This window comes from Myotis myotis, unplaced genomic scaffold, assembly GCF_014108235.1.
Source record: "Myotis myotis isolate mMyoMyo1 unplaced genomic scaffold, mMyoMyo1.p scaffold_m19_p_9, whole genome shotgun sequence".
NCBI classification, from domain to species: Eukaryota; Metazoa; Chordata; class Mammalia; order Chiroptera; family Vespertilionidae; genus Myotis; species Myotis myotis.
Window position 1 is genome coordinate 62,321,185 of NW_023416401.1, and position 13,715 is coordinate 62,334,899.

The 13,715-nt window shown below is 43.2% G+C and overlaps 1 protein-coding gene across 7 annotated transcripts in view; it reads right to left on the reverse strand.

Moving 5' to 3' along the window:
- Positions 1–13,715, reverse strand: part of CSNK2A1 (casein kinase 2 alpha 1) — a 70,326-nt gene that overhangs the window by 12,509 nt on the left and 44,102 nt on the right. For all 7 annotated transcript variants that reach the window (XR_004969971.1, XM_036322320.1, XM_036322317.1 and 4 more), the window contains 4 exons: positions 12,207–12,290; positions 5,889–5,999; positions 2,575–2,676; positions 674–774 (listed from right to left, as the gene is read on the reverse strand). Coding sequence is in view for 6 of the 7 variants with exons in the window: in XM_036322320.1 (XP_036178213.1) it covers positions 674–774; positions 2,575–2,676; positions 5,889–5,999; positions 12,207–12,290 (398 nt within the window). In the remaining variant the exon portion in view is untranslated. The remainder of the gene's footprint in view (positions 1–673; positions 775–2,574; positions 2,677–5,888; positions 6,000–12,206; positions 12,291–13,715) is intronic.

The following is a 13,715-nucleotide window of genomic DNA, read 5'->3' on the forward strand; positions in this document are numbered from 1 at the left end:
CCTCATGTTGTGACCCAACCATAAAATTATTTTTGTTGCTACTTCATAACTGTAATGTTGCTACTGTTATGAATCGTAATGTAAATATCTGATATGCAGGATGGTCTTAGGCGACCCCTGTGAAAGGGTCGTTCGACCGCCAAAGGGGTCGCGACCCACAGGTTGAGAACCGCTGTAGAGGGTTTTGTCATTTGGAGAAGCTAAGTCAACTATAGCCCTTCTATTAGAATCTACATTTCATTACTTTTACAGGAATCCTCTGACAATAGTCTCCACACCTGTCCTGTAAGTGAATTTGGGAAAACTGCCAGTCAATCCAGTGATTTTATCACAGGGTCACCCAAGCAGCACCCTGTAGTACAGGACCAGTGATGCTTTAGCAGTGCTGGCAAAGAGGATGTAACTATTTTTTTTAAAATAGTTTTAAAGAAATATATTTTATTGGTTTTTAGAGAAAGTGAGAGGGAGAGATACATCAATGTGAGAACAAAATATCGATCACCTGCCTCCTGTACGCCCCCCACCAGGGAATCAAGCCTGCAATCTGGTATGTGCCCTGACCAGTAATCAAACCGGCAACCTTTCAGTGCACAGGATGACGCCAAACCAACTGAGCCACACTGGCCAGGGTCATAACTATTTTTTGATGCATAGATTTTGTTTTATGACTCACCTGCCCAAGATATCATTGAAACGTGGATCTAATTCAATGTTGTATTTGTCAATATAGTCATATAAATCTTCTGTCCCCAGAACCTTGGCTATCCTCACCAACTAGGATTGAAGAAAGACAAAAACCCACACAACAATCATGTTACAAGATTAAATCAACAAACATCCATGATCGGATTAACAGCAAGGGATCATCGTGGCTACAAGGTATGAACATACACTCAATTTACTTCAGATTTCTGTGTAGCATAGGAATAATTTCCACACAAAATTCTCTAAATCAGAACTCAATGTGATGGTGTAAAAAAAGAAAAAAACGAACAATGATATAACCGGGTTCCTTTCCCTTGAAAAGTCTCCCAGATGAAGTCTTATGTTTGTACCCTCACAACCCAGCTAAGGGTGTCACTTCTTTTGGGAAACTCCCCTTCCACAACTGCCTTTTGTACCTTGTCTGTTTCTATTCTGACATTTATAACTGTAACTTATTTCCTTGTATGTTTGATTCCCTTACTAGACTATGAACTATTTGAGAGGCTGGACTAATCTTTTTTCTTAGTACTTTTATTGACTTTTTATAGAAAGAGGAAGGGGAAGGGAGAGATAGAAACACCGATGAGAGAAACATTATTGATCAGTTGCCTCTTGCATGGCCCCTGGGTTTGGATTGAGCCCCAAATCCAGCATGTGCCCTGACTGGAAATTGAACCAGTGACCTCTTAGTGCCTGGATGGATGCTCAACCACTCAGCCACACAGGCCAGGGCTAGACTAAACAAGGAAGGAAGGAAGGAAGGAAGGAAGGAAGGAAGGAAGGAAGGAAGGAAGGAAGGAAGGAAAGGAGGGAGGGAGGGAGGGAGGGAGGGAGGGAGGGAGGGAGGGAGGGAGGGAGAAAGGAAGGAAGGAAGGAAGGAAAGATAGCCCTAACTGATTTGGCTCAGTGGATAGAGCGTCAGCCTGCGGACTCAAGGGTCCCAGGTTCAATTCCAGTGAAGGGCATATACCTTGGTTGCAGGCACATCCCCAGTAGGGAGTGCGCAGGAGGTAGCTGATCGATGTTTCTCTCTCATCGATGTTTCTAACTCTCTATCCCTCTCCCTTCATCTCTGTGAAAAATCAATAAAATATATTAAAAAAGAAAAAAGAAAAAAAAAAGAAGTCTTCCCCAACACTGCAAGGCACCTCATAAAGACTTGTTGATTTTAACTGATCTTCAAGGGGAAGTGGAGCTAGTTTAAAAAACATCGTCTATATTTCTGACATACACCAACTCAATCCATATAAAGACATAAAAGGAGCCCTAGCTGGTTTGGCTCAGTGAATAGAGCGTTGGCCTGTGGACCAAAGGGTCCCAGGTTTGATTCCGGTCATGGGCACATACCCAGGGTTGCGGGTTCGGCCCCCAGTGGGGGGCGTGCAGGAGGCAGCCAATCAAAGATTCTCTCTCATCATTAATGTTTCTATCTCTCTCCCTCTCTCTTCCTAAAATAAATAAAAATATATTAAAAAAGAGACAAAAGGATCATAGAAATACCATATATAAACCAACATGTTGAAGAAAATATTCCCAACTTTAGTGCAAACTCACATTAAAGGATTCTAAGGTAATGTCCTATTTTACATGTATAATTTACAATAAAACAAGCAAACAAATCAAAAGACTAGGGGGAATACTCAGTGATTTCAAAAGGCTAGACGGTAGCTCCCAAAACACCAATATGAGGATCAATGTTGGGCTGACTGAATAAGCCATGAATTGAAAATTATTCTAGGGTCTCACTCTAAAAGATTGGGATGGGCATCTATATTTTAGCAAAATCCACCACAGTTTCTACTAAGTAGCTAGATCTCATCATCACTAGGTTAGCCCAGTAAGTTGCCTAATGAGAACAACATGTATCACCTGATCGTAATTGTCATGTCCATGAAAAAATGGCTCCTTCCGAAAAATCATACTTGCCAGCATACAGCCCAAACTCCACATATCCAAACTATAATCGTACATCTGCATTGAAGTTAAAAAAAAAGTAAGTTATAAATGAAATAAGAATAAATTATCTTGTACTTTCCAAATAAAAAATTACTATTTTAAAAAAAGATCACTAAAATGTCCAAAAACCAGTAACATCTTTATATACATTTTTTCAATTTTTTCTTCTATGCATTTCCCCCATTTTAAAACAATCTGTACATACTATCTTGAATCACCTTTTTCACTCACATAAAAACATCTCAAGTTGTTAGCCTCTGGAAACTTTTTGATGTTAACATTATTTTATTGCATAAATGTTTCAGAATTTAATCTTTAATTTCCCTATAATAGGATAATGTTTTGTTTAATAATACAAATAATTATAAATAATATCATAAAGAATATTTTTGGCCCTGGTCAGGTTGCTTAGTTGATTATAGCATCATCCTGATATGCCAAGGTTGTGGGTTCAATCCCCAGTCAGGGCACATATAAGAATCAATCACTGAGTGCATGAATAAGTGGAAAAAAAATCAGTATTTCTCAAAAAAAGCAATACTTTTTTTTTTAAAAGACAGAATATTTTGCCCTAACCGGTTTGGCTCAGTGGATAGAGCATCGGCCTGTGGACTCAAGGGTCCCGGGTTCGATTCTGGTCAAGGGTATGTGCCTTGGTTGCGGGCACATCCCCAGTGGGGAGTGTGCAGGAGGCAGCTGATCGATGTTTCTCTCTCATTGATGTTTCTAACTCTCTATCCCTCTCTCTTCCTCTCTGTAAGAAAATCAATAAAATATATTTTAAAAAAAAGAAAGAATATTTTTATGCACAAAATGTTCAAACTCAGGGTTATATCCTCAAGATCCTAGAAAAATAATTTCTAGGACAGTCTTAACTTTTTAAGGTATCTGATAACATCTGGGAGGACTGGGCATGAAAGGTACTCCCAAGGATTTTGTTTCTGTGAGAAGAGGGCTTTTTTTTAATTTTTATTAAATCATTATTGTTCAGATTATTACATTTGTTCCTCTTTTTTCTCCCCCATAACTCCCCTCCTTCCAGTTCCTACCCCACCCTCCACCCTCACTCCCCACCCACTGTCCTCATCCATAGGTGCACGATTTTTGTCCAGTCTAGAAGAGGGCTTTTTTAGTAAAGGGAAGGTCTTTATATATAGAACTAGAGGCCTGGTGCATGAATTCGTGCACAGGTGGGGTCCAGCTGGCCCGCCCGGATGGGGGCCGATCAGGGTTGGGGCCGGCTAAGGCAGTGGTTGGCAAACTGCAGCTCGCAAGCCACATACGGCTCTTTGGCCCGTTGAGTGTGGCTCTTCTACAAACCACGTGCGGGTGCGCACGTACAGTGCTATTGAAACTTTGTGGCACATATGCAGAAGTCGGTATTTTGTGGAAGAGCCACACTCAAGGGGCCAAAGAGCTGCATGTGGCTCACAAACCGCAGTTTGCCAACCACTAGAAGGGGCCGCTGGTGGTTGGCAGGCTGGCCCCACTCCCTATCAGGCCGGTTGGCCAGCTGCAGTGGGCGTCGTAGCTACCAGTGGTTCCAGTCATTCTGGTGTTCTGGTTGCTGGGTTTTTATATATATACCAGAGGCCAGGTGCACAAAAATTTGTGCACTCGGGGGTGGGGGTGGGTCCCTCATCCTGGCCTGTGCCCTCTCGCAGTCTGGGACCCCTCGGAGGAATGACCACCTGCTGGCTTAGGCCCTCTCCATGGGGGATTGGGCCTAAGCTGGCAGTCAGACATCCCTCTGGCAGCTCGGGAGCCCTTGGGGGATGTCCACTTGCCAGTGGGGAGCAGGCCTAAGCTGCAGTTGGACATCCTTAGCGCTGCTGAGGAGGTGGGAGAGGCTCCCACCACCACTGCTGTACTGGCAGCCATCAGTCTGGCTAGTGGCTGAGCAGAGCTCCCCCTGTGGGAGCGCACCTACCACCAGGGGAAAGCTCCTGCATTGAGCATCTGCCCCCAGTGGTCAGTGTGTGTCATAGTGACCAGTCATTCCCAGTCGTTCTGCTGTTAGGGTCAATTTGCATATTACCCTTTTATTAAATAGGATAGAGTCCTGGTGTATAAGTGGGGGCCAGCTGGTTTGCCCTGAAGGGTGTCCTGGATCAGGGTGGGGTCCCATTGGGGTGCCTGGCCAGCCTGGGTGAGGGGCTCAGGATCGTTTTCAGGCTGGCCACACCCCCTTCAGGGAGGGGGGTCCTGCTGGGGTGCCTGGCCAGCCTGGGTGAGGGGCTGATGGCTGTTTGTAGGCTGGCCACAGCCCCTTCAGGGTAGGGGCTCCCCCTGGGGTCCCTGGCCAGCCTGTATGAGGGGCTGATGGCTGTATGCAGACTGGCCAGGGCCCCCAGCCACCCAACCTCCCAGTGGAGGCTGGCTGGAAGCAAGTATCTGGGCTTTATTTATCTTCTATAATTGAAACTTTGTTGCCATGAGCAGAGGCCACAGCCGGCTCAGGGCAGGCGGGAAGCTTGGCTTCCTCCATCGCCCGGGCAACCAAGCCTCCTGCTTGCTCCAGCTCCGTGGCTGCTGGCCGTCATCTTGGTTGGGTTAATTTGCATATAGTCACTCTGATTGGCTGGTGGGCGTGGCTAGGGCATAGTGGAGGTACGGTCAGTTAGCATCTTTGTCTTTTATTAGTGTAGATAGATACAATTTATGAAAATCTTGAGAGCATTTTTTAGTTTAGTCCTTAGGTTGGTTAAACCTATTCTCTGGAGTTTCTAAATAGAAAAGGTTATCTTTGGTGTACTTTTTCTTCAGTTAGGATCAAATGAAGATCTATTCATATTCTATGGACATTATGAGAATAAAAACATAAATTACAGTACATGAACTGAGGTAATTCATATTTTACATTTGTATAAAAGGGACAGCCATGGACATGTATAAGTAACCTTCTCAAAATGAGAATTTTTGCAAATTATGTACAAAATAAGCATAGAACAGAAACTTTCTTGTTAATTCTCACTTGAGGATATTTTTTTCCATTTTAGAGAGAGTGGAAGGGAGGGAGGGGCAGAGAAAAAGAGACACACACACACACTGATTAGTTGCCTCTTGCACATGCCTTGACCTGGGCTAGGGATCAAACCTGCAAACCAGGTAAGTTCCCTTGACCAGGAATCAAACATGCCACCCTTTGGTTTTGGGCTGACGCTATAATTACTGAGCGACACCCACCAGAGCTAAGACAGAAATCTTATTTGCAGTTCTCTTCTCACCTGATAGTCTACAAGTAGCTCAGGACCTTTGAAGTATCGAGAAGCAACTCGGACATTATATTCTTGGCCAGGATGGTAAAATTCAGCTAAACCCCAGTCTATTAGCCGTAGCTGAAAGAAAAAAAAAGAGAGAATAAATCATAAAGACTTTATTTTCCAAGCTATTCCATACATTGCAGCGGTTCTCAACCTGTGGGTTGCGAACAATGAAAATACATTCTGCATATCAGATATTTACATTACGATTCATAACAGTAGCAAAATTACAGTTATGAAGTAGCAAGAAAAACAATTTTATGGTTGGGGGTAACCACAACATGAGGAACTGTATTAAAGGGTCGCGGCATTAGGTAAGTTGAGAACCACTGCTACATTGCCTTTAGGGTACTCTTAAAAACTAGAGGCCCAATGCACGACATTCATGCATAGGTGCGGTCCCTAGGCCCGGTTGGCGATTGAAGTGCGAGTGTCTGGCGTGGAAGGGCAGGTCCCAGCTGACCTTTGTGTCCTGGGCAGCACCTGGGCCACCAGACCCCTGTGCACCCTCCTCCACCTGAGTCACGGTGCCCAAGTCCCTATGCGAAGATGCAGTGAGCATGCCTAGATGCCATGGGCCGGGGCGTAGCGTGGGCCTCTGGGCTGCCCAGTGGTGCCACACAGAAGCTGGGTGGGCAGTGCGCTCTCCTCTGGCTGGCCTCGCAGACCGGCTCCTGCGCGAAACCATGGGGAGCCTGACTGGCCTCTGTGGCACGGCTCACCAGGAAGAGGCTGTGCGGGTGCAGGGCGGGCTCCTCGTGGGTGCCCAGAACCTGAGTGTGGGGACTTTCCCAGTGCCCAAGCCCTGGCATCCCAGGGGAGGGTAGCAGGGGGAGTTCAAGCAAGCTTAGCAGACATCCCGCATTCTCACTGCACCTCTGTCAACCCTGCCCCCAGGAAGCTGGCGAGAGGTCGAAGCCCCCCGCCCAGGTGCCACAGGAAGTTGGTTGCTGCCACCCACCCCCCAGTTCCCCGTCCCAACCCAGAGCCCTGCCCCGATTGGGTGATGGGGGCCTGCAGCAGCTCCTGTGTTAAGCGTCTGCCCCCTGGTGGTCAGTGCACGTCATTGTGACCGGCTGTTCCATTGTAATGGCCAGTTAGGCTTTTATATACATAGACGAGGGGCCCTGTGCAGGAAATTTGTGCACTTGGGGGGTGGGGTCATCCCTCAGCCCGGCCTGCACCCTCTCATGGTCTGGGAGCCCTTGGGGGATGTCCAACTCATGTGAGTCAGACATCCTTAGCGCTGCTGCCGTGGAGGCGGGAGAGGTCCTGCCACTGCTGCTGCGCTCACCAGCCATGAGCCCGGCTTCTGACTGAGTGGTACTCCCCTTGTGAGAATGCACTGACCACCAGGGGGCAGCTCTTGGATTAAGCGTCTGACCCCTGGTGGTCAGTAAGCATCATAGTGATTGGTCAATCGTCGTTTGGTCAATTTGCAAATTAGCCTTTTATTATATAGGAAGATACCAGCCATGTCACTTTAAATTAAAACCCCTTCAGTGACTACCTACTATACGGGAGGTGGGTGGAAGGGGGAACATCAAAAGTAGATTTACAGTTTTCATATGGAAAAATATAATACAAGAATAAATAGCCAAAACCGGTTTGGCTCAGTGGATAGAGCGTCAGCTTGCGGACTGAAAGGTCCCAGGTTCGATTCCGGTCAAGGGCATGTACCTGGGTTGTGGGCACATCCCCAGTAGGAGATGTGCAGGAGGCAGCTGATCGATGTTTCTCTCTCATTGATGTTTCTAACTCTCTATCTCTCTCCCTTCCTCTCTGTAAAAAATCAATAAAATATATTTAAAAAAAAAGAAAAGAATAAATAATACAGGGATAAACTGTGATTCACATACCCACAACTGTAAACATAGTTTTACCAACCCCTGTATTTAAAATGAAAATCGAACTTTTTGGAAAACCCTGTTTACCTTGACAGATAGTTCTCATGACTTAATTCTTGTGCTCCAGGGAGGCCCACTGAAAGACAATTTCATTTTGTGGCTTCTGCAAATTTCTTAAACTGCTCAGCTGAGTAGAATGTCTAGGCTTTTCCTAGACTCCTATTGGTTAAGTTAGGTCCTCACTGAAGTCTTTTCTAATTATCAAGTATGACCAACCATTGCCTTTAGTCCCTCCCTGAACCTCAGATATACTGCTTTAATAGAAGCCACAAATCTTTAAAAATATTTTTTTGGGGGGGGGGGGCTGAAAAAGAGGGAGAAGGGGAGGGAGAAATTTGTTGTCCCACTTATTTATGCATTCATTGGTTGCTTCTTTTATGTGCTATGACTGGGGATGAAACCCGCAACCTTGACATATCAGGATGATGCTCTAACATCAGTGGTCGGCCAACTCATTAGTCAACAGAGCCGAATATCAACAGTACAATGATTGAAATTTCTTTTGAGAGCCAATTTTTTTAAACTTAAACTAGTGAATGAAGTAAGAGAAAAGCCATACAAAATGGCCTTTTACCAAAATGTATCCTGAAAGTGGAAAAAGTACTAGCACAGTCAAGAGGCAATCTTATTTTCCCATTGTGTAAAACATAAGCATGATCTGAATTGTGGGTACTAGAGTATGACTAATTTGTCACTGTTAACTAGGTACAGTGTCTTCGTTGTTTTGGTGAACAATGGGAATTACAACAAAAGGTATGAAAGTATATTTTTTAAAAAAATATATTTTTTGATTTTTTTTTTTTTTTTTTTTAAAAGAGAGGAAGGGAGAGGGATAGAGAGTTAGAAACATCGATGAGAGAGAAACATCGATCAGCTGCCTCCTGCACACCCCTCCTCCCGGGAATGTGTCCGCAACCAAGGTACATGCCCTTGACCGGAATCGAACCTGGGAACCCTCAGTCCTCAGGCTGACACTCTATCCATTGAGCCAAACTAGCCAGGGCAGTATAATTATTTTTACAGTCTTTCTCTCCAACCCCTTAAAAAAAGTGCTTCAGAGCTATCCCTGAGCTTTTTTTTTGGCAACAAGTATTCCCAGATGAGTATTTCTGGCCCCATGGCTTCACACACAGCATATCAGCGTTTCTTACTTATACTCTCTAGCTCAGCGGTCGCCAACTGGTGGTCCAGAGACCACTCATGAGGTCCGAAAGGTTGGCGACCGCTCCTCAAGCCCATGTCTTCTACCAGCCATCTCTGCCTCTCTGATCACCTAGCAAACATCTCAGAGCTAAACCTAATTATTCCCCTTCTCCCACAGCCTCTGCCTTCACCCTGGACTCTTGTCTCCCTTACACTCAACATCTAATCTGTCAACAAATCTTGTTGGCTCATATTCTGACCACCATCATCACTTCCACTGCTACTGCCCTGGTTCATGCCACCACCATCTCTTGTCTGATGTACTGCAGTAGCCTCTTCTTCTAACTTGTCAAGCTGCTTTCACTCTTGCCCTCTATTCTCTACACAACCAGAATGATCCCTTTTATTATTTTTTTAAAAGTATATCTTTATTGATTTCAGGGAGGATGGGAGAGGGAGAGACAGAAACATCGATGAGAGAGTATCATTGATTGGCTGCCTCCTGCACATCCCTTACTGAGGATCGAGCCCACAACCTGGGCATATGCCCTTGGCCAGAATTGAACCTGGGACCCTTCAGTCCACAGGCTGATGCTCTATCCACTGAGCCAAACTGGCTAGGGCCAGAATGATCCCTTTTAAATGCTTTATATTTTTAAAATTATTATAAATTTATAGTAAGTTGCGAATTCTGTGTACCCTTCACCCAACTTTTACATTTCCTAATGGTATAACTCAAAACCAGGAAACTGACATTGGCACAGTCCACTGACAGACCTGATTATTCACTAGTTTTACATGCTTGTGTGTGTGTGTGTGTGTGTGTGTGTGTGTGTGTGTGTGTGTAGTTTTATATAATTTTATCATGTGTAGATTCGGGTAACTCCTACCATAAGATACAGAACTATTCCATCATCACAGATGTCCCTTTTGCTATTACTTTTCCACTTTCTAACCCCTGGCAACCCCTATTCTCTAGCTCTATGACTTTGAGAATGTATTATAAATGGAAAAATCACCACAACTTTTTTACCCCCACTCAGCATGAGATCCAACCAAGTTGTTGCATTATCAGTAATAGTCCATTCCTTTTTATTCCTGAGTAATACTATTCAGTAATAAGACTACATGATATAGATATACCTGATTAAACATTCACTCACTGAAGGACGTTAGCCTTCCAATTTTCTTTTTTTTTTTAAAAAATAGTCTTTTTAAATTAATAAAGAGGGAAAGACAGAAACATTGATATGAGAGAAACACATCGATTGACTGACTCCTGCATGTGCCCTGACCAGGGCCCAGGAGAAGCCTGCAACCAAGCTACCTGCCCTTGACCGGAATCGAACCCGGGACCCTTTGGGCTACAGGCCAATGCTCTATCCATTGAGCAAAACCAGCTAGGGCCTAATTTTCAACTATTAGGAATAAAGCTGCATTCATATACAGGTTTTTATGAAGACCTAAGGTTTGGTTTCTCTGGAATAAAAGACCCTGCTGGATTGTTTGGTAAGCATGTTTGTTTACACACGCACATTTGTATTTGTAATATGTCTTTTTTATTTGTAATGTCTTTTCTTTAAAATTGATTTTAGAGAGAACTGAAGGGAAAGGGAAATATCGATGTGAGAGAGAAAACATTGGGGACTGGAAACACAAACTGGGCATGTGCCCTGACCTGGAATTGAACCGGTAACCTTCCAGTGAACGGGATGATGCTCAACCAACTGACCCACTCCACCTGGCGCTATTTGTTTAGCTTTTAAAGAAACCAACAAACTATAAAACAATAGGCTGGCAATTTCCAAAATGGCTGTGCCACTTTACATTCCCACCAACAATGTATGAGAGATTGAATTTTTCTGCATCCTTGCCAGCATTTGGTATTGTGCTGTTTTTTAAATTGTTCTAATAGATGTGTAGTAAACTTTAAAAATGCCAAGTGAGAGCTTGTCCACCCTTTCCGCAAACCCTGCAAAAGCTCTGCATCTTTAGAGAAAAGTTCTGACAATATTTAAGGTTTTACATGACCTGGCTTTCTTTACCTCTCTCATCCCACTCCCACTCGCTGTCTCCACTGTATATCCTTGCCACTATTCCAACAAGCCAGGCACATTTTTGTCTCAGAACTTTGCATCCTCTACCTGGGACATATTTCTTCCTAACGTTGCATGGCTGATGCCCTCAAGTGTTCTTTAAATGTCATCTTCCCAATGAAATCTTCCCTTTACCCCTTGTTTAAAACCACAACATCCCCTGCTCTTTCCTAGTCCTGACTTATTGCTCTTCCACATCACTTTTAACTTTCTGGCCTACCAGCATACCCGCAAAGGCAAGCTCCTTATGGACAAGAATTTTTTACTATCTGCTTCAAGCATATATCCCCTGCCTAAAAAATTTAGTTGAATGAACAAATCCTGTACATCTCCAAAGTTTACAACAGAGAGTCATCACTACCTACAAAAGGTACGCTTGGTTATCTTACAAAACTGAAATATTATAAAGCATGAGTTCAGTAGAACTCTCATTAATAGCACTTGTACTTGCTAAATATTTCATCTATTTCACAACTGTGCACACTTAATTATCACATTAACCTAGTGGCATGCAGAGCAAATATTATTATACCTGTTGTACAGGTAAGAGAGAGGAAGCAAACAAGAAAAGAGTTTCCCAGGTACTAGTTATTCAATAAATAAAACCAGAAGTCGTGTTCCATGCCCAAAACTGATTTGCCCACTATTCTAATGTTTCCTTCTTGACAGTATTCTTTTTGTTGTTGTTAATTCTCACCTGAGGATATTTTTTTCATTGTTTTTTTTTCTTTGAGAGTGGAAAGGAGTGGGAGAGAGACAGGAGAGGGAGAGAGACATAGAGAAAACATCAATGTGAGAGAGACACATCAATTGGTTGCCTCCCGCATACTTCCAGACTGGTGCCAGGAATGGAACCTGCAACCCAGGTACGTGCCCATGACCAGGAATTGACCCTTTAGTGCAGGAGCTAATGCTCTATCCACTGGACTACATTGGCCAGGGAGTCCTTCTTGATAGTATCATTAGGAATATGAATAAAGGTTTAAACATTCTGATTAGTTAATTTATTCATTCATAAAATATGTGTCAAGTGCCTAATAGGTACCAGGGACTGTAACAGATGCTAGGGATAAAGTGTTGAAGATGGGCTGTTCACTCTATCAGGCAGGAAAAGATTTGTCAGTCTATCACATTACCTTTCTGTGCTCATGATCAATCATGACATTATGGGGCTTCACATCTCTGTGCATAATTCCCATGCTATGACAATAATCCAGGGCCTGTAAGAGAAATAGGTAAAAACAAAAACAAAAGCTTGCATAAAAGTGATTTTCTAGTTAAAGCTTTTTACATTTCCTCTATAGTTTTCTTTTTAGTCTCAAAACACCCCTGGGAGTCAGGGTTAGGACAAGCACTCTCACAGCTATTTCTCAGACTTGCTCAAGATCCTAAAGTCAAACTCATGGCCTCTGAACTTCAAGTTCTGTTCTTACACAGTTGTTACAACATCCTTTCTTTTCAAAAAGACCCAAAGTGACACCAATTGCATCACTTCCAATCTTTCTCCCTTATATAAAGCCTGGATTATTTTCATAAGAATAGGCCCCTCAAAAGAAGAAAACTGATCTATACTACAAAGTGTTCTTCAAAGAACAATAATTCTTTAGCAGCTAAGTGTTTACAGTAGAGGTCCATGGCCCATATACTGCCTGGTGCCTGTTTTTGTGAATGTTTATTTTACTGGAACACAGCCACACCTATTTGCATGTTGTCTGTAGCTGCTTTCGTACGACAACAGAGTTGAGTAGCTTGAGAAAGACCCTATGGAACACAAGGCCAAAATTTTTACTGTTTATCCCTGTACTGATGCTTGCTAACTCCTGATTTCTGACATCAAATCTAATTTGAAAACCATGTCCAAACTCAAACTAAGGTGAACTGAGTGGTACAACCTTTGGGATTTGCTAATCCTGGCTTTTAGATCAGCTGATGTCATTGGCCAAATTCTTGTCCTTTTTAAAGGGCAACTTGAGTTCCTATGGTTCCTAGGACTAGTCAGGCATATCCTTAACTTCAAAGTCCTGCTTGCCACAAGACTGCATGAGCCAATGGGAAGATCAAATATCTCTACTGGCATAGTCTCGTCAAGGTACTTCTAAGGTTCAAATAAAGGCTTTACATCAACCCTCATTTAATAAGAAACTTTAGCCAACTCTTAGCAATTTTCTCATATATAAAGTTGATCTTGTGACTACTAGGAGGAAGATAATTTGGTGATCCCACTTTAGAAGTCAAAGTACACTCTAAATCAGCAATCTCTAAGCAGTGACTTATGTAATCTTAAAACAACAACCCTTTGACAGCTGAGGAAGTTTCTTGTTTTACTTGTTCAATTTTAAGTGAAATAAAGTATACCAGAAGCCAACACATCTGGAGATATTTTTACAAGTTTGAACAATTTAACTGTTAACTTTCATAAGAGCAAAATTGAGATTACAAATATTTATGGGGCCCCAGCTCTCTTCTAAATACCCTTTCCAAACGATTCTAAATTATATTCCTACTAGACCCTATTCCAGGGGTGGGCAAACTTTTTGACTCGAGGGCCACAATGGGTTCTTAAACTGGACCGGAGGGCCGGAACAAAAGCATAGATGGAGTGTTTGTGTGAACTAATATAAATTCAAAGTAAACATCATTACATA